A 21,584-nucleotide genomic window follows, 5' to 3' on the forward strand; every position below is an offset into this window, starting at 1 on the left:
CGAGACACACGAAACTCCATGCAGTAAATCCATAATCCATGTGGCATATCATCTAAACACACAGGACAGTATTGCAGTTGTCACTTTAGACCGAAAGTATTTTTTTTTTCTTTCTTTCTTTCTTCTTCTTTCTCTCTCCTCAGCTGCTGCACATTTAGAGTACACGTTCTTAGACAGGAGTTCCCAGTGAAAGGACAAAGCCGCTCGCTCCCTGCACGTCACGGCTGTTCATTTACACTGAGGGCTTTAACAGGACTAGATCGATCGTAGACTACTGCGGAGACGGGAACGATATTCCGTTAGCACGTTTTTTGATAAGAGACGAGCAGAGTGAGAACACCGCTGCGCAAAACGTCCATCGTCGTTCTCTTGACGTATAGGAATAATAGTCGCATGAAGTCGTGGTGTTGTGTGTTTTTTTTTTTTTTTTTTTTTTTTTTAATAAATGTGACCAGCTTTATCTGAAGCAGAAACAATCACGAGTTCTAGATTTGCCCGAAACGCAACTCGTCCCTGTAGCTAAGAGAATCGAACGGAACCCGTCGTGTCGATTGTGGAGCTGAAGAGAAGTTCACTGTGGCAACAAATCACTGTGCGAGTATTTGAAATATTAAAGGAGAACTCCACCCTTGAACGATTTGCATATTCGTAACGAAATCCAAAATCGACCCGCCTTCCTGTCACTATGTTGGTCTGTTTTTCCCTAAACTGAGGATTGGGATGAATCCCTCGCTTCATCTCCGCTTCAAGAGAGCGACGCAGCAGCGCTCTCGGTCTGTCCAGCTCTCTCCCCGTCTGCTCAAACAGATCAGCCTCAGCGTCCATGCTGGAAACCACCACCAAACACCATCGCCATCTCGTGGACCGGTAACTAGCCGAGCCGCGTCCCGAGCCCTCGAGTCCGGCTTCAAGTTCACGCCGACGTCTCCGCTACTCCCGCGTGACATTTAATATGACGTCAAACCGCGCTGGAAAACGGTGAGAGAGAAGCTCTTGCTCGTTCGTCCCCCCCCCCCCCCCAGAGCTTCGCGTCCTCTCCATCACAGCAAAACCTGACGATTCTCCCAATAGAGTTGAGGTCACTTTCATTCTTTTCTGCTATTAAACACTATTAATTGCGTAGCATCGTAGCCCCGTTGTGCCGATGTCGGTCCAGCAGACGAGCTGATGAAAAATATATCGCAGACCAACAGGATGGACTTTTCCTTTAACGCTCAAATCGACCCTCAGCACCATTCGCTCGCTCTCGAAGGCCGGCCGCTGTGGGTTCGTTGACGTCTACAGTAGTGTTCAGGAGTGTGAGAACAGGCAGCAGAGGATAAATTCGCATCACTGAAGCTTCCATGCAAGGCTTTCACGGCGCTACTCGTTTGACCTCGGTTTCCTTTCAGTTTATTTCTCTCCTGTTTTCGTTCCTTCATTGACGAGGTGACGTACACAGATTGTGAACCAACAGCTAACAACACTGAACATTTAGACTGTGGAGCGTGAAGCTTGAAACTAAAAAATGATGTAACTAACAAACAACCCTTTTCAACATGTTTAAGTGAGAATGAGGTCTGGCCATTTAAAAAAAAATATATATATATATACACATCTTCCATTGTACCTTTTGTTTTAAAAGAAACCGAAATGCCAGTATGTGATTTCATTGTGCTTTAGAAATAAAGACATTTTCTATTTAAGCAAGTACATAGATTTTAAAGACCACTTTTTTTGTGCAGTACCTCAATAGGAAGAAGAGACGTTGCTTTTTTCTTTTCTTTTTTTTTTTCTTTTTTTTAAAAATTAATTTCTTTGCCCCAGGTGTCTGGTTGTCGAGTATGTTTGTCTTTCCCATGAAATGATGCATGAACATGTCTCACAGCTAACCCTGAGTTTATTACAGACTTGAATGCTACAGGCTGTTTAAACTTGTATTTTTTTTTTTTAATTGTCCATTATATATAATATTATTATTATTTTTTTTTGTTGTTCCTTTTGTTTTGAAATGTGAAACCTACCAAAATCTGCCTCTGGTGCTTTTCTGCCACATTACTAGAGCAGGGAGAAGTTCTGTCCACTTCAACCAGTGAGTTTGTCTCAGAGCTGCTACTGTTGTGTTATGATCCAGTCATTACAGTAAAGTTCCTCACCAATGTTGGACAAGTTCCCATGCGTTCATTAATAATAATAATAATAATAATAATAATTAATAAAAGGATGTGCACTTCAGAGTTTGAGACAGGATGCGGATCACTTTGTCTCGGCAACCGATGGCTTAAACAACAGCAAGTACACCTCCTCGCTATGGCGTCGTGCTTCTGTCTGAACAAATCAGCGCAACAAAAACAGTGTATCAGGAAGGAATAAAACGCTTCAGGACTTGCTGTTTATAGTGTGAAAATAATCCATGATAATGAAGCAGAGTTACTGTTACCACCTCAGTGTTTGATTATTTTTCTATAACACATCCTGAAGCGTTTCATTCCTCTTATACCACAGTGATTTGCCAATTTTGACTTTAATTAATTAATTGACGTTATCTTTTTACCTGACTATAGTTACGTTTAACACTGAACATCCACAAGACTAGTTAGTTCCCATTATACCAGCTATAAACTTATAAACAAGTAAATAAGACAAATATGGCAGTTTGAAATGTTGCCAGATGATTGCAAAATCCTCTGTCCTGAAGACTCTTCTGTGGTGGAAAACCTGCTGATACTCGAGACTCCTCCTTTACTTAAATGTTAAATAAATGTCTCCTTACAGAAAACTTTACCGTTATTAATCAGGATTTTTTTTTTTGTCCATTTAGTAGTAGGCTTAAATTATTGTGAAGCATACAAGTCCCTATAACCAAGCGATTACTATAGAAACGTATATCAAACGTGACATATTAGTGAGCACACTTCCCCTCTTATCATATCTGTACGTGCTTGCTGAACATCCCATGCCAGATTTAGTCCCTATTTTCTGTTAGAATAACCTCAATTAGATCTTGGAGAGTGGCTGTGGGGATGTGTGTTCATTCAGCTACAAGAGCGTTAGTGAGATCAGACACTGATGTGTGAGGAGGTCTGGGGTACAGTCGGTGTTCAGTGAGGTTGAGGTCCGGGCTCAGGCTCACACCATGTCTTGATGGAGCTCTTACACATTCTATACAATTGTGTGCTTTAAACATTGTGGCAAAAAAGTTTCTGGAAGACCCACGTATGACTGGGATGGTCAGCTGTCCACAAACTTTTAGCCATATAGCGTATGACTTGGATAAATTCTGTAAACGCATGCACTGATCTGGTTTTCTTGACCCATTTAAATATATGAAAACAAAAGAATGTCAGCCAATGGAAAGGATGCGGAGGGAATATTTTTATTCTAGAGAACCATATTTAATAAATCTGTTTTTCTAAACTTGACTTTCAAATGCTATGGGTAATAGTTCAGGCAGACAGGATTGGTCACATTACACTCAGTGTAATTCGAATCATTAGTACTTTGTTATTATATGTCTATAATAAAAGCTCGTTTTAAACCCGAGACAATATTCAAAAGGTTACGTGTTCCCAGTTAAGGCTATTGGAATTGAAACAGATGGATCCATCCATCAGTGGTTCAGCTTCTTGAGCAGGTCACGTGCTTCTTTGTGAACCTGTTGGGAACCAAAATGGTAAATTGAGAATATAAAAACAACGGGAATGTGTTTAAGTAAGGAATAAAACATTTGGGGGGCATGCTAAATCAACAACAGGTGATTCCCTGAAGTGGATTATTTCCCTTAGCAGCACATCCTAAAGCGTTTTATTCAACAGCAATTTGCCAACGATTACAATTTTTTAATTCAGTTATGAATGACACGTCATGCTTTCTAACTATTGGCAGTTACGTTTAACGTTGTGGAACATCAGCGAGACGAAGTAGTTCCCGTTAAATCACTTGCTATACGTTACAGCGGCTATAAACGGTCGTCTCCTTACCAGTTAATAAGTAAACACACCTTAAAGAGAAACCATAAAGTGTAAACTCACTATGTGCTGACACTGGAGAGTCCTCCCATAAATGTTAAATAACTGTCTCCTAATAGTAAACATTTGATTACTACACGCATCCCTGTGAATGAGCTGCTGTTATAGAAAATGAAATCAATACCTTCGGACCAATCGGAATCAAGAAGTCAGCAGCACTGTGGTATGTCAAAAATCTTACTCTCGTGGGTGTTCTAACCTGTTTGTCCTCTTCTGTAATGGCAGGATAGTCTTGGGCTTTGTTAAGCCATAGAAGTGCTTTCTCCTGGTCCTTGAGCATCATGTAGGTCTTTCCAAGCATCAAAAGATTCTTGCTATAGAAGTTTGGGTCCACTGGGGAAAGAAAAAAAAAACCCACGCTTTAACCCTAGATAATATTTTACTGTAGTGTAAATATCTGGAAATGTTAATAAACCTTAAGCTGTCAGTACTGTACCTTCCTCAGCTCTCAGAAAAAACTCCAAGGCCTAATAACAACAAAATATATGCTTAGCATGCATATATAGTGGCTTGTATTTCTACCCCCCAATCCCAGTAGTGTTAGAACCTGGACCTGAAATGGACTTTCATTGGGATTTGGAATTGTCATGCATCTATACAAAATAGTTTTTGTACATTGGGGTAATAATTACTCACCCACACTTTGCTGGGAAACCCCTATAGTAAATGTCTAATCAGTTCCTATTAGAATTCATAATTAGTCGGAGAAGCAACCAAGAGGCCAAGGGCATCTCTGCAGACACTGGGGAGTGCCACAGACCAGCTGTGAGAAGCTGTTCACAGGACAACTAACAGCCTGGACAACTTCACAAACCTGGGCTTAATGGAAAACTGGCGAGCCAAATGAAGTCCAGTTTGGAGTTTGCCAAAAGGCCTGTTGGAGACTCAAAACGTGAGAAAACGTTTTATGGCATGTTGAGACCAAAACTGAGGTTTTTTTTTTACCCTTGGAACAGATTGCAGAAAGCCCAACATTACTCACCATCCCCTCTGTGAAGCATGGTGGCGGTAGATTCATATTATTGTGTATGCGTTTCAACAGGAAGGACTGGGAAACTGGACAAAATACAAGGTAACCCTTGCACAAAACCTGTTCCAGTCTTCAAGAGACTTGAGACTGGAACAGACGTTCACTTTCCAACAGGACAATGACCTTAGGCTACATTGAAGTGGTTCAAAAACAATAACCTAAATGAGTTAGCATGGTTAGACCAAAGTCCAATCCTTTTGAGAAGTTCATTTCAATTCCAGGTTGTAAACACCAAAGCGTAGATTTAAAAGCCAGGAATGTTCTTTCCAAACTTTTTTTTTTTTTTTTTTTTAAATATTGCACAGGTGATATAGTTCTGCTTAGCATTTTACCTCTTCATAGGTAGCAGTCGGTGGTGATGCGAATAGAACCGCTGCAACTTTACGCTGGTACCATGGCAATTCAGCAAAGGCAAAACACCTGAGGAGGGAAACACAAATCCAACCCGATGGCAGCCATGTTCATTTCCACTGTATCCATCAAGTGAGAATAACGGTTGGAAGTGGCTTTCTTCATCCAGCAGAAGCCGTGCACTTACCAATAACCCAGGATGTGGAAAGAAGTGGCATCTTTTGGATTAAGCTCAATAGCCCTCTGTGGAAATAGCACACACACACACATTCCTGATGAAACTGTGCGTAAAGAGATATAGCATATAGCCAACCCCAAAAGCATTGGCACGCTTCATGAGAATAAATGGTACAAGTGATATTTTCACTTAAAGCGTCAAACATGAAGGGATAATAAAGTTTTAGCATAATACTACTTTTTTTTTCCCCACTACAATCTTTCTTTTAGTGCACTTTTTTTCCCCCCTCGGCAAAACATTAGTTTCAAAACGGTCAGCCGCCCCACCCCCATGTTTTAACTGGGTAACGCCTCCACAAGAGAAATAACAGCACTGAGCTCCTTCCTGTACTGTCTAATAGCGTTCGAGTTGGAGAGGATCTTGGACACTCCTCTACGGACAACATTTCCCCACTAGGTTTGTGCGGGTGAACCTCCCGCTTCAATTCGGGTCAAATCCAGAGACTGAGATGGTGGTTGCAAAACTCAAGGGATTTTGTTACGCAGCCATTTTTGCACTTCGAACAAGTCGTAACCTCCTGGCAGAGGCAAGCAGGTTTTCGGCTAAAGTATTCTGCTACTTGGTGGAATTCTTGATGCTATTCATTTTAGGTCCCTGAACCACCAGATACAAAAACCGCTCTGAAGCATCCTTGACCGTATTTTAGAAATGCTTTTCCAGGTTTGCATCCATCCAAATCCATCCATTTTCTGTACCGCATATCCTACACAGGGTCACGGGGGACACCCTGGACAGGGAGCCAACCCATCACAGGGCTCAATCACACACGTGGACAATTTAGAGATGTCAATCAGCCTATAATGCATGTCTGAACCGGGGAAGGAAACCGGAGTACCCAGAGAAAACCTCTGAAGCACGGGGAGAACATGCAAACTCATGTTGCGCACACAGAGCAGAGATGGGAATCAAACCCCCAACCCCGTAGGTGCGAGGCAAATCTACTAAGCCACCATCCCCCCCCACCCCCTGTTTAACCCAAATGTGTGAGAGAAAAGTTCTCATTTGTAAGAGGAAACATGGACTGTCTGTGCTTATCAGAACGTACCAATAAATTACAGACTCTGCTATGTTCAGAGAATGATCAACTTACCTCCAAATGCTCCTTAATGATGAAGGAATTTCCAATTTTAACTTTGATCCCTTCATAGTCTCCTACATCACTTAAGCAAACAGCATACCACTTTAAAAAGTAAAGGGGGGGTTAACATGTTACAAGAGATTCACTGATCTAAGAAAAACTGATGGAACACTAAAGCACATGTAGTACTTTGTGTGCAGCAAAGCAGGCTTCGTTTTTCTCCAGAGCTTTTTTGGCGTAGTCAAATGCCTCATAGGTGAGTTTTTTCTTCTGGTCAGCGGTCATGTTGTTCAGCAAAGTGAGGTCGCGTGAAGCTCGAGCCAGTCTCCACAGAAACTCCGCATCGTCGCTAACGACAGAGGAAAAGGCTGCGTTACTCAAACTAAACACGGTAGAGTAGGGTTTGGAGTTTTGAAAGGGTTTTTCCCCCCACAGCATATACTGTGAACCGTGATAAGAGATAATGAATAATGAAAGGGCAACATTCTTTTCTACAGTAAAAACGCGTCTATACTGGATTTGGAAGGCTCTTTGAATTCTCAGAGCGCGTTAACGCTTAAACATGTTCGGCTTCGAACGATTTCTAGGTCGATCGGTGGCAGGTTAAGGAGATGAGGAGGCGTCGACTTTTCCTAATTTGACTTAACAAGGTTTGTATGTGCAAGACCTAGTGACACTGCACTGAATCGAGTGGTCTGGAGGTCAATGTCATGGGACAAACCAGAAAACAGCCTCACGTTCTGTCAGAACACCTTATAAATAATGATTCTCAGCAACTAGCTTTCATTTGTAAATATAAAAAATGTGCAAATTTCCCTAATAGTCCTGTTTAAAAAATAAAATAAAATAAATAAAAAATAGCCAAGACATTGATGACCTTTGACACTTTTTTTTAATAATACAGCGTGTCCCAAAAGTCTCTATACACAATGGAAATTAACACTTTTTTAGCATAAATTTTGCATACTTTATATTGGTCTTTTTTTCCCCCTTTTAAAACGCCTTTGACAAAAGTAGAATGTATTGGAATCATTCTCATGGCTGGATTGGGAAGCTGTCTGAAGGTTGCGATGGACATGCAAGTACATCCATACAGTTGCAATCAAAATCATTCAACCCCCAATGCAAATCGGTTTATTGTCAAAATGTACAGGCTTTCAGCTGTTTGAATACGACTTCATCATGAGTGGGAGAGACGACCCCCTCGGTGTGTTTACAAAACACACGGCTGTGGCTCAGGTGGTAGAGCGGGTTGTCCACTAATCGTAGGGTTGGCGGTTCGATTCCCGGCCCACGTGACTCCACATACCGAAGTGTCCTTGGGCAAGACGCTGAACCCCAAGTTGCTCCCGATGGCAAGTTAGCGCCTTCTGCTACCATTGGTGCGTTTGTGTGAATGAGAGTGTAAAGCGCTATAAGTGTAGACCATTTACAAAGAAATGGCAGTCATGTAGGAGATTGTTCAGTTACATTTGGCCAAAAAATTAAAAAAAAAAAAAAGTATTAATTTCCCCTGTGTATTGAGACTTTTGGGACACCCTGTAATTTAAAAATTGTAGGCTGCGCTGTTTAATGTGATGTTCATGAAGAAACTGTGTTGGTATGCCAAAATTCTATTAAATCCTCAATCCCCCCCCCCCCCCTGTGTGACCCATTCTTGGGGAAATACTGCAGGCCACAACAATAACCCCTGCCATAATAAATAAATAAATAAATAAATAAATAAATGAGTCTTTTTGCAATGCTGGACTATTTTTGGATTTTATTCCATATTGACTGCGACTATTTCATATTAGTTTGTATTTTCTGACCTTTTTTGCTTTGACAACAGAATATCCAAATCCTCAGTAATTAAACCCAGGTCTGGAACCGAGTACTTATGAATAATTCCAGCTCTGTGGTCGGTCTATTGTGTTACACAAGTAATCCGAGCAAGTTTCGGGAAGCTTTTCGTCGCTGCCAGCTCTGAGAGTACTAAAGGGCATCGCCTGCAAGTAACACTCCTCTTCCTTTCTACCGTCACACGCTGCCTGTTAGTTATGTCTAGGAAGTCGAAATTCATTCCCATCTGAGAATAATAGGAAAGCGTATTGCCTACCTGTCCTTATACTGTAGCAGGAGCTTGTAAAGTTTCTCGGTTTCTCCGCAGCTGTACAAGTAGTCGGCTTGTTCTACGACTTCATCGGCTGAACAGAAAGGAAAAGGAGACTCTGGAGTCATAGATTTCCTTTATCCTGATACGGTATATCGTGCACATGAACAGAAGCTTAGGTTTTAAAAACTTTACCTTTGTCAAGTGCAAACACTGCAGTTGCACAAGATACTCTCCTGAGGGTTTCATATCCCAGATAAGATAACGGAGGTAAAGTGAGGAGAAACGCAGTGTTCCGAGCCTGATGTTGGGTTATAAAACAACAAGTTACACAGACATAAAACAAGAAAAGAAGAAGTGACAGGGTCCAAAAAAGGGGGGGGGGGTTGTGCAAAGAGAAGAGATGCATTAATATTTAATCTTTTTTTGGGGTTGTGTGTCCATCCTAGGTTCTCAATATGGTTATATAAGGCTATGAGAACGAGTGGTTGAAAGTGTATAAGATTTATATGGAATTATCAGTGTAGCCAGCAGATGAACTGATTAGATTTATAAACAGGGTCAAGGTCAGAGCAAGGTCAAATGTCTGAAACAGTTCTTCAACAATAGCTTCTTTCCTGTTTGTTATACAGAGATGTTACTGACACGTTCATGTTCAGGAATAAAAAGACCATTTTCTAAACGTTTTTGCCATCAGGTATTTGAGGTACAGTCCCCTCTGAAAGAATCAGAACGGCAAGGCAATATTCTATTGTTTTCACTGTACACTGAAGACATTTGGGTTTGAGATCAAAAGATGAATATTATGAAATGACAGATCAGAATTTCAGCCTTCATTTCCTAATGTTTACATCTAGACAGCTACCAAACAACCCCCCAGCCCCGCCCCCTCCCAACATTATAGCCCCCCCAGCCCCCTCCCAACATTATAGCCCCCCCAGCCCCCTCCCAACATTACAGCCCCCGGTCCCGCCCCCACAGCACAGCCCCGCCCCCACAGCACAGCCCCGCCCCCACAGCACAGCCCCGCCCCCACCCAACATTACAGTCCCCAGCCCCGCCCCCACCCAACAGCACAGCCCCCGGTCCCGCCCCCACAGCACGGTCCCGCCCCCACCCAACAGCCCCGCCCCCACCCAACATTACAGTCCCCAGCCCCGCCCCCACACAACAGCGCAGCCCCGCCCCCACACAACAGCGCAGCCCCGCCCCCACCCCCCTGAAGTTATTTCTAATAGTTCATGAACATTAATAAAGATGATAAGGTGAGGAGTAATGCAGTGGGTTAAAAATAAATAAATAAAGCATGTTAGATTCCAACAAACATAAAAGGCAAGACAACAAAAAGTAGAAGAAGTGCAAAGTGTGTATTTATTGTTTTTATCCTTCAGACCCCTTTAATGCCTGAGAGATGTTTGGATGTTTATGGTGGTGAAGGTCTTACAGTGTTTGCGCTCCTCCGGAAAGAGCCGAAGTGTCGCCGCGTTACTCCGCTCACCACACGCCGGAAAGCCCGCAGCGGAGAGACAGCGGCCATGTCTTCACACCGACAACCCCGCAAAGTCACCTCACACAACCTGCTACAAAGCAGAGTGCAAAGATTCCCAGCTCATTGCTCTTTAATTCCGCCTCCCACAATGTGAAACCAACTCCAGTGGCGGAGAGGACTTCCGGTAGAGTTAGGAGACATATTACAAAATAAAAGTCATCATATTTTTGTGTGTGTGTGTTTTCGTTGTTTTTGGTTTTTAAACTAAAACAAGATATCAACAAAATAGCAAACATATCATACTTGAAATCAAACAAACACGCAAAAATAAAGAGCCGATTCAAAGAGCCGACTCGATCGCAACCGACACATCCCCATTGGCCCGCGCTTGAGTGGGCGTGGTTTAGGAGGTGTCAGTGACACAGGAAGCTCCGGTGTTGGACGGTCCAGGGTTTGGACTTTGTCTTTGTGTACTTTTACAGTCGATATGAACCGTATTTTGTCATTGCGATTTCTCCGCTTTTCAAGGTGAGCACCCGAAAAAAACATCCTTGTGAAGTACTATCTCAGTTTAGTGGCGGTTTTAGAGTGTTCGCTAGCTAGCCGATTCCAATAACACACACAGGGCACTGTGAAGGGTGTAGTGTCTTTCAGACATGTGTGTTATTATATCCACCCTATGTAGTGCATGAAGGGAGAAGCGCCCTATATGTGCCTCGGGCTAGTTAGCAGCAGCTTGTGTACATGATACGATATAAAGTGAGGGGTTTTTTCGTTTGCTTGTTTGTTTTTTAATACTTATAAGTATTACTTACAAAATTTTTACATAAAAACAGAGCAGAAATATTTGAATTTAACGTTAAAACTTGTTTTAAACGGGGGTGGTTAGCTTAGCTAGCTTGACTGGCTAAGAGCCCTGACCTTTGTAACACTTGTACTTCAGTGCAATGATTTTTCATATGCATCACCATCTGTAATATGATATTAGGACCAGAATGTAGTCTATGTGCCAGACACTTTGGAAGACAATGACCATGAAGAAAAGTTGAGACCTCCACCCTGAAGCAGAGTTTGTGGACATCTGACTGACCATCACATCCAGATGTGCCTGTTGGACATCCCTTTCCAGATTTAGTCCCGTCTTTGCTCTTATAATAAGCGCCACTCTTCTGGGAAGGCTTTCCACTATCTATCCATCCATTTTCCATACCGCTTATCCTACACAGGGTCGTGGTGGAATCTGGATCCTATCCCAGGGAACAAGACGGGGGACACAACCCATCACAGGGCACAATCACACACACATTCACACACTATGGAAAGTTTGGAAATCCCAGTCAGCCTCCAGTGCATGTTTTTGGACTGGGGAAGGAAACCGGAGTACCTGGAGGAAATCCCCGAAGCATGGGAGAACATCCACGCAGAGCGGAGACGGGAATCGAACCCTCAAACCCGGATGACCATTGTCACAAAGCAGCTTTACGGAAATGTATAAATTCCAGATACAGATTTTAAGTGTGTGAATTTATCCCTAATGAGCAAGCCAGGGGCGACGGTGGTGAGGAAAATCTCCCTGAGACGACACGAGGAAGAAACTTTGAGAGGAAACGGACTCAAAAGGAAACCCGTCCTCATCTGGGTGACACCGGATAGTGCGATTATAAATAGATCCCTTCTATAACTGTGTACTATAGCGTCAAAACGTGCTGATTGTGTTACGAGTCATTTCTGAATTCGTTATTAGTTTTAAATTAAAGTCTATTGTATCAAACTGAACTTATTTAACTGTTCAGTAATGGAGGCTTGAGTGCAAACTGTTCTTAGTGTTTTCAGCCCTAAGGCAATGCAAGGAAGAACATCCACAGCCTTCTGTGTGGTTTCTGTCACTAGGTTTTGGAGCGTGGCTGTGGGGATCATGTGTGATCGTTCAGCTACAAGAGTATTAGTGAGATCAGACACTGATGTTGTGTGAGGAGGTCTGGGGTACAGTCGGTGTTCCAGTTCATCCTAAAGGTGTTCAGTAGGGTTGAGGTCAGGGCTCTGTACAGGACACTCGAGATCTTCCAGTCCAACCGTAACACACCATGTCTTCATGGAGCTCGCTTTGTGCACAGGGGCATCGTCATGCTGGAACAGGTTTAGTTCTGCTACGGCAAACAAAGACGTTCAATACAATTGTGTCCTTCCAACTGTGTGGCAAAAGTTTGAGGAAGAACCTACATATGCTTGTGTTGGTCAAGTGTCCATATACTTTTGGCCAAATAGTGTGCTGCATTAATTTGTTCGTTGCTTGCTGTATGTTCATTATTTCTGTGGGAAGTTAAAGGTTTTGTACCACTGAAATGGTGTTTACTAGGAGAGTCAGAAACACAAAGAACAGCGTTCAGGTTTCGCTGTTACCTCCAATAAACAAATACGCAAATGCTTCTTCGTTTTACTCCCAGTACGGAGTAAATGTCCTGTTAATAAGAAATCCAATGTAGAAGTCGCGGAGATGGAAAACGTTGGATTCAGAGTTCGAGAATGAAATGCAGATGTACAACAGAGTTACACAGGTGTTGCTGGTGGTATCGAACCTGAAAGCTGGAGATTTGGAAGCTGAACTGTTTAAGCGGAGTGTACAGGTGCGGAGGTTAGAGAGCTGAACAGAGAAAATGCATTTTGGACGCTACTGAACAGGTGCATTATCATTTTTATTTATTTATTTATTTTTTTTAATGAAGTGATCAGTCATTCAGGATGAATTTTATTTCCTTTAACATTGATATATATATGTGTGTGTGTGTGTGTGTATATATATATATATATATATATATATATATATATACACACACACACACACACACACAAATGTGACATTAGCTGAGGTAGCTGTCTTGAATTTGTCTATAATATATAACACCTCGCCTGTACACCTTTTCTTGTGTGTTTTTTTAGGATTCCCAGAGTTCATCTGCACACCGCTGGTGCACTGATGGCAGCGTCAGTGGAGGACTTTAACCAGGCCAAGGTTCAACTCGGGACACTAAAGAAGGACCCCGGCAATGAGCTCAAACTCAAGATCTATGCCTTGTTCAAACAGGTGAAGATAATTATATGGCCATGTTTCGTCTGAAATGCCGGTTACTTGATGTTATTTTTACGTTGTGTAAAAGCAGTATCGCTCACGTAGTCGTGCGGTTATACTGAATATCAGCACGGCTGTGATTAGCTACATTCAGCATAACTGCACTCTTGCTCACGCAGAATTACTTAATTACTTAATACTATTAATAATGATGATGATGATGATGATGTGCGAGTCTCTCACTTTTTTGACTCTTGTGTGCGCGTGATCAGGCCACACAGGGACCCTGTAACTCTCCGAAACCGGGAATGTTGGACTTCGTGAACAAGGCAAAGTGGGACGCCTGGAAGTCTCTGGGTGCTTTGCCACAGGTGAGCTGATGAAGTTTAATCGTATCTGTGTTTTTCAACCGATCAAACCTCCTGACATCCAAAAACATGGTCTTTTTATTGGCAGAGAGGGAACGGTCTGTTTTGACCTGATCATGATGACATGTAGTGTCATCTGTTAGACCGGATGGGTTAAAAGAGACCTGAACGCCGTAAATAGCTCGTATCCAATTGGAGTTAAACCTATACTGATTGGTTATGGTTCACGTCTCGTATACTATTTCTTCTTAGCAGAAAGCGCTGCCAAATCAGTGCTGTACATGTTGGATGGAAGTGCAGCTAAACCACACAGAAGTTAAGCGCTTGGCTGCATTCAAGTGAATCCGTCCGCTACGTTGCGTTCGGATGATTATTTTTTTTAACTGGTAGAGACGGTGTTCAGCGGCGTGATCTCATACGATTGTTCCGTCAAAAGAAAAGCTTGATGTCAGGTCATATGAAGCTCTAATGACTACTCGCCATCACTACTTTTCACTCTAGCGATGTTGGGAAAGTAAGCCGGCCAAGCGTTTGACTTAACACGCTATTAGACGTTAAACAGGGATACATAAATCTGAAAGAGCAAAAAGAAATGTTGGCTATTGTGTATTAGATTTCCTTAACGGAAACCATAACCGAAACCATAATGAGCACACTGTTCCTCTCTCGTTCTGTGTCCTCTCAGGATGACGCCAGGCAGCAGTATGTGGACCTGATCTCGTCTCTGGTGGCTGCAGAGGGACCTCCGGTAGCAGCAGCTTCACCCACAGGAAGTGAGAAAGCCTTCCAGACGCTACAGGTCACCACGGAGGACGGCATCACCACCATCCGACTCAACAGACCACAGAAGAAGAACGCCATCACTGTTGAGGTATGCCGAGGAATCGGGCCAGGTCTCAACCACCTGTCCTCCTGCGTCGCGTTGCTCTGTCTCGGCTGTGCCAGCGAGGTTACTCTAGTTGAGATAGTCAGAACAGTAATTCATGATTTGCTTTAAGAAAAAAAAAAAACAGAATGTGATTCCCCAGATGTACAAACACACAGGTGCATATACAGGTGCATCTTAAAAAAATGTGAATATCGTGGAAAAGTTAGTTTTTATCCGTAATTAAATTATGTACTCTAGATTCATTACACATAAAGTGAAAAATGTCAAGCCTTTTTTTGTTTGTTTGTTTTAATCTTGATTACATCTTACAGCTCAGGAAAAAATCCAGTATCGCAAAATATTAGAATAAAGAATTTATAATACAGAAATGTCGACCTGAGAAGATCTCTAATTAGAGAATTAACTCCAAACACCTGCAAAGGTTTCCTGAGGCTTTAATCTCTGTCTGGTTCAGTACACAACCGCAATCACGGGGAAGATGAAAGTAAATGTTGCATTTCATTTGGAAATCAAGGTTCCAGAGTCTGGAGGAAGAGTGGAGAGGAACAGAATCCAAGTTGCTTGAAGTCCAGTGTGAAGTTTCCACAGTCAGTGATGATTTGGGGTGCCATGTCATCTGCTGGTGTTGGTCCACTGTGTTTTCTCGAGTCGACAGTCGATGCAGCGTCTACCAGGAGATTTTAGATCACTTCATGCGTCCATCTGCTGACGAGCTTTATGGAGATGCTGATTTCCTTTTCCTGCAGGACTCGGCACCTGCCCACAGTGCCGAAACTACTAGTAACTGGTTTACTGACCATGGTATTACTGCGCTTGATTGTCCAGCCGACTCGTCTGACCTGAACCCCATAGAGAATCTATGAGAGACACCAGACCCAACAATACAGACGAGCTGAAGGCCGCTATCAAAGCGACCTGGGCTTCCAGAACACCTCAGCAGTGCCACAGGCTGATCGCCTCCATGCCACGCCGCATTGATGCAGTAATTCATACAAAAAGATTAAACCCCCGACCGAGTATCAGTGCATAAATGAACATACTTTTCAGAAGGTCGACATTTCTGTATTATTAATTCTTTATTCTAATATTTTGAGATACTGGATTTTTGATTTCTGTGAGCTGCAACCCGTAATCATCAAGATTAAAACGAAAAAAAAGGCCGGAAATATTTCACTTTATGTGTAATGAATCTAGGATATATGAAAGTTCCACGTTTTGAATGAAATTCTAATTTTTGAGATGTCCCTGTATATCCAGATAATCTCGTAACAGGGTTATGTTTGCATTTTACATTTTGGTTCTTGCTTCATTTGAAATGCATGAATTTGATTCTCCTGCCACCTACTGGTCATTGTTAGTAACTGAAAACAAATATACTATGTACAACAAATATGTATAACAGAGAATATGCAGTGAGGTCCAAAAGTCTGAGGGCACTCGTGAAAATGCTTGTATTTTGCATTCTTTTCTAATTTGATACAACAGTTTTCATTACAAATGATATTATTGGCAACAACTCGAGTCTTTGAAATATTTTCATGAATTTCAGCGTTTCTTAGTGTTTTGTTTGTCCCCTTTGGTAAACAAAAACAGTAAACTACTTAAAAACTTTTCATTACTTGTCAAATAAACGATGATAGGAAACAGGAAAAAGCTTAATCATTTAATGTTTCAGTGTCATCATCTCATCATTATCCCACTGTCCGACGTTAGAGATATCACATGAGCGATTTGTTTTGTTCTAGATGTATGACGAGCTGATGGAGGCTCTGGATCTCGCTGGGAAAAACGACTCTGTCATTACAGTCCTCACAGGTACAGCACGCTAGATTAAAGCGGATCACGTTGACTTGTTTATATCGAGAGCATGGGATATTTTTTGCCCTTACTCGTTTCATCTCGACAGGCAGTGGGGATTACTACTGCAGTGGCAACGACCTGAACAACTTCACTAAAATCCCAGAGGGTGGTGTTGAGAAGATGGCTAAGGATTCTGGAGCGCTCCTGAGGTAAACGTAAAATCGTTCCGATTTCTTTCCGTGTATTTTAAATCCGTAGTCAGGAGCGTGGTCTTAATATTTGTCGGGTTACTAATCACAGGCGGTATGTGAAAGCCTACATCGACTTCCCGAAGCCTCTGGTTGCTGTTGTAAACGGACCAGCTGTAGGAATTTCCGTCACCATACTCGGCCTCTTCGACATCGTCTACGCTACAGAATGTGTGAGCTGAATGAGATCGTGTTAACCTATCACATGATTTCTGGTGAAATAATGCTATGTTCTGAGCGTTTTTCCTCTCTGTCTCACCTTTAGGCGACGTTTCACACCCCTTTCAGCAATCTGGGACAGAGTCCCGAGGGCTGCTCGTCATACACCTTCCCTAAAATAATGGGAGCTGCAAAGGTAAACACACTTTTCTGTTTGAACAAAGTCTGCTGCTGAGTAAGTAAACAAAGTAAACACCGAATGAACACACACAAATAAAATCAATCTCTCTAATCATTACATATTAATATAAACGCAAATCGAATCAATAAAGCAGTAGGTAGTGATGCTGGCTCACAGCTCCAGGGTCCCAGGTTTGAACCTAAGCTCAGGGTACTGTCTGTGCATAGTTTCTGATGGGCTTCCTCCAACCTCCCAAAAACATGCCAGTAGGTGGATTGGCGAAGATATATTGCATCTGTGAGTGAACTGCAGTGGACTGGCATCCCATTCAGGGTGTATTCCCTCCTCACAACCAGTGTTCCCTGGATAAGCTCCAGATCCACTGCGAGGATAAAGGATAAAGCCTTTAGTGAAATTCTAATGTAATCTTGCAGTTTACTCCTGGGGCTTAAATCTAACTGAGTTTCAGTTCAGGAAAGCACACAGCTTTGCGAAATTTACACAGAAGAAAATGTCAATTTATTGACTCAGTGAATGCACTATTTGCATGAAATGCTATAAGCTAAATTTCTAAATTCTCCGTGTTATGTGTGTCCAGGCCAGTGAGATCCTCTTGTTCAATAAGAAGCTGACGGCTACACAGGCATGTGAACTGGGACTAGTGACGGAAGTTTTTCCTGACAGCACCTTTCAGTCTGAGGTCTGGACCAGGCTAAAGGCCTACTCCAAACTGCCTCCAAATGTAAGTAATACCATGGTTCATCTTGATTTGACACTTTCAACAATTTAATAAATTACAGCCAGTAACTACAACCCAAGTTCCAAAAAAGTTGGGCTGCTGTGTGAAATGTAAATAAATGTCAATAAAAACAGAACGCAATGATTTGCAAATCTCATAAACCCACATCATTCACAATAGAAAATAGAAAACATATCGAATGTTTAAACTGAGGAAGTGTACCATTTTAAGTGAAAAATAAGGTAATGTTGAATTTGATGGCCGCAACACGTCTCAAAAAAGTTGGGACGGAGCCAGCAAAAGGCTGGAAAAGGAAGTGTTACTAAAAAGAAACAGCTGGAGGAACATTTTGTAACTAATTAGGTTAATTGGGAGCAGGTCAGTATGATGATTGGGTAAAAAAAGAGTATCTTAGAGAGGTAGAGTCTCTCAGAAGTAAAGATGGGATGGAATGTGGATGGAAGAATATGCTGCTCTAAAACGTGTATATACCTTTCAGCATTGATGGTGCCTTTCCAGATGTGCAATCTGCCCATTCCATAGGCACTAATGTACCCCCATATATAAAAATCCGGATGGTCCCTCTCCTCTTTAGGCCTCTTTAGTTTAGAGGACACGTCGTCCATGGTTTCCAAAAAGAATTTCAAATTTCGATTCGTCTGACCACAGAACAGTTTTCCACTTTACCTCAGTCCATTTTAAATGAGCTTTGGCCCAGAGACGATGGTGGCGTTTATGGATCATGTTCACGTATGGCTTCTTCTTTGCATGATAGAGCTTTAACCAGTATTTGTGGATGGCACGGTGAACTGTGTTCACAGACAGTGAGTTCTGGAGGTGTTTCTGAGCCCATGCAGTGATTTCCATTACAGAACCACGCCTGTTTTTAATGCAGTGCTGCCTGAGGGCCCAAAGATGACGGGCATGCAGTATTGATTTTCACCCTTGTCCCTTGCACACACAGAGATTTCTCCAGATTTTTGGAATCTTTTGATGATATTATATACTATAGATGATGAGATATTCATAGTCTTCGCAATATTACGTTGAGGAACATTATTCTGAAATTGTTCCACAAATTGTAGATGCGGTTTTTCGCAGATTGGTGAACTTCTGCCCATCTTTACTTCTGAAAGGCTCTCTAAGATGCTCTGTTTATACCCAATCATGTTACTGACCTGTTGCCAATTAACATCCAGCTGTTTCCTTTTAATAACACTTACTTTTCCAGCCTTTTGTTGCCTCCGTCCCAACTTTTTTGAGGCCATCAAATTCAAAATTACCTAATTTTTTTTTCTTAAAATGGTACATTTACTCAGTTTAAATATTCAATATGTTTTCTATGTTCTATTGTGAATAACATACGGGTTTATGAGATTTGCAAATCATTGCGTTCTGGTTTTATTGACATTTTACACAATGTCCCAACTTTTTTGGAATCAGGGCTGTATTTTATATGGGCAATGAAACTATATAATAATGTTATGGGTCTTTGGATGGTCAGAAATGGCAGGTCAGGTGTAAGGAGAGCTGTGGCCATGCACATTGATTTGATCAGAATAATCCATATCTGTGTATGGGTCTGTTTATAGACCAAAAGGTTTTCCTTCCTTCCTTTTTAAAAATCTTATTGCTACAATACATACATTTTCTTTCTTTCTGTAAAATGTCCTTAAAATGATTTAGATTTTTTTTTTTTTCCAAGTAATATGCAAGAGTTTCAAAACCTACACACAGTTCTTTCACGTTCCTGATCATGTCCTCTGTCTCCTCAGTCTCTGGCTCTGTCCAAGCAGCTGATGCGTCAGGTGGAGAAGGACAAACTCCACGCTGTGAACGACGCCGAGGTGGAGCGGCTGGTTGAGCGCTGGCTCTCTGATGAGTGCATGCAGGCCATCATGAGCTTCTTCCAGGGCAAGGCCAAACTGTAACGATCAAGTTCAGTGTTCTTCGCTTCAGCACAAATGAGAGATTTAGTTTATCTGGTGTTGTTTTAACCATTAACTGCTGTTTTGCAGTGATTACATACTAGAAGAAACATAACATATACAGTAATGAAAGAAATACAGCTAACATAGAGCTTGTGTTTCTTCACTGTTAGCATTATTTGCATTTTTTTTCTAGGGAACAAACTATTAAGCAGGCAGCAAACATCAAACTTTACTGACATATAAACATTTTCTAGTATGATCTGGTTTGTTTTACATGGCCAGTGCCTTAGTAAATTCACACACACACACTTTTCACTGTCCACTTACAGCCACCGTCCTCTTGTACATAGCATTATGCGATCTAAACTTTTGATAATTTCTGAGGATTTGTTTATATTGTTCTGAGATGAATTAATGTCATTTATTATAAAAAAAAAAGGTGTTAATGTCCTAACTGGCTACAAAGGCCATAGTTGAAAATAACCTTCCACCAAATGTTTGTCAGTTTGCATGCTGTGGCCATATCAGAATGATTCTGATACAGTTAGCGATTTATTACACATCGTTATTGCTGTAGTTTAAGTTCTCTGGTATAAAATATTTGATATTTCTGACACACAGTTTCTGATGAGTGTTCCGTTTATAAAATGTTTGCTGCAGAAATAAAGTCGTTTAAGAGAGTGGCAGTACCTTTTCAGTGGGGTATCCTTTAACCGGAGGTCTATAACCAGAAATCCTTTAAAAAGAGGGCTATAACCAGAAATCCTTTAAAAAGAGGGCTATAACCAGAAATCCTTTAAAAAGAGGTCTATAACCAGAAATCCTTTAACCAGAGGTCTATAACCAGAAATCCTTTAAAAAGAGGTCTATAACCAGAAATCCTTTAAAAAGAGGTCTATAACCAGAAATCCTTTAACCAGAGGTCTATAACCAGAAATCCTTTAAAAAGAGGGCTATAACCAGAAATCCTTTAAAAAGAGGTCTATAACCAGAAATCCTTTAACCAGAGGTCTATAACCAGAAATCCTTTAAAAAGAGGTCTATAACCAGAAATTCTTTAAAAAGAGGTCTATAACCAGAAATTCTTTAACCAGAGGTCTATAACCAGAAATCTTTTAACCAGAAATTCTTTAACCAGAGGTGTATAACCAGAAATTCTTTAACCAGAGGTCTATAACCAGAAATTCTTTAACCAGAGTTCTATAACCAGAAATTCTTTAACCAGAGTTCTATAACCAGAAATTCTTTAACCAGAGGTCTATAACCAGAAATTCTTTAACCAGAGTTCTATAACCAGAAATTCTTTAACCAGAGGTCTATAACCAGAAATTCTTTAACCAGAGGTCTATAACCAGAAATCTTTTAACCAGAAATCCTTTAACCAGAGGTCTATAACCAGAAATCCTTTAACCAGAAATCCTTTAACCAGAGGTCTATAACCAGAAATCCTTTAACCAGAGGACTATAACCAGAAATCCTTTAACCAGAGGTCTGTAACCAGAAATCCTTTAACCAGAAATCCTTTAACCAGAAATCCTTTAACCAGAAATCCTTTAACCAGAGGTCTATAACCAGAAATCCTTTAACCAGAGGTCTATAACCAGAAATCCTTTAACTAAAGGTCTATAATCAGAAATCCTTTAACTAAAGGTCTATAATCAGAAATTCTTTAACTAAAGGTCTATAACCAGAAATCCTTTAACCGGAGCTCCATAACCAAAAAATCCTTTAACTGGAGACCTTTAACCAGAGTACTTGAACTTGAAGCCCAATAGAATACATTTGTCTGTTTCTTGTATGATCAGCAGGTGGCAGGCTACACCATGCAAAAGCCTGATTGTACCTTGTTTTAAAATAATTGTTTCCCATAAGCATTACTGTATCATTTAAACATAAAAAAAAAATGTTGCCGAAATC

General features: G+C 41.4%; 2 protein-coding genes across 3 annotated transcripts; one reads left to right on the forward strand and one right to left on the reverse strand.

Annotated features, from left to right (window-relative positions):
- Positions 1-3,339: 3,339 nt before the first annotated feature.
- rmdn1 (regulator of microtubule dynamics 1) lies at positions 3,340-10,458 on the reverse strand. Its single transcript, XM_053636309.1, has 10 exons — positions 10,241-10,458; positions 8,992-9,097; positions 8,803-8,890; positions 6,894-7,053; positions 6,717-6,806; positions 5,576-5,631; positions 5,370-5,457; positions 4,444-4,474; positions 4,207-4,340; positions 3,340-3,634 (listed from the first exon to the last, which is right to left on the reverse strand). Exons 1-10 carry the CDS (start codon positions 10,331-10,333, stop codon positions 3,590-3,592), a joined length of 891 nt encoding a protein of 296 aa, XP_053492284.1. The 5' UTR covers positions 10,334-10,458; the 3' UTR covers positions 3,340-3,589.
- A 221-nt stretch (positions 10,459-10,679) lies between these two features.
- eci2 (enoyl-CoA delta isomerase 2) lies at positions 10,680-20,353 on the forward strand. Of its 2 annotated transcripts, none has more exons than XM_053636289.1 (10): positions 10,680-10,813; positions 13,223-13,367; positions 13,625-13,723; positions 14,406-14,591; positions 16,355-16,424; positions 16,516-16,618; positions 16,710-16,830; positions 16,923-17,012; positions 17,596-17,739; positions 19,512-20,353. In XM_053636289.1, exons 1-10 carry the CDS (start codon positions 10,773-10,775, stop codon positions 19,665-19,667), a joined length of 1,155 nt encoding a protein of 384 aa, XP_053492264.1. In that variant the 5' UTR covers positions 10,680-10,772; the 3' UTR covers positions 19,668-20,353. The 2 variants fall into 2 exon arrangements, with proteins under 2 accessions (XP_053492264.1, XP_053492272.1); XM_053636297.1 differs by lacking the exon at positions 10,680-10,813 and adding an exon at positions 10,827-12,964.
- The last annotated feature ends 1,231 nt before the right edge of the window (positions 20,354-21,584 follow it).

This window comes from Ictalurus furcatus, chromosome 1 (genome assembly GCF_023375685.1).
Source record: "Ictalurus furcatus strain D&B chromosome 1, Billie_1.0, whole genome shotgun sequence".
In the NCBI taxonomy this organism is placed as follows: Eukaryota; Metazoa; Chordata; class Actinopteri; order Siluriformes; family Ictaluridae; genus Ictalurus; species Ictalurus furcatus.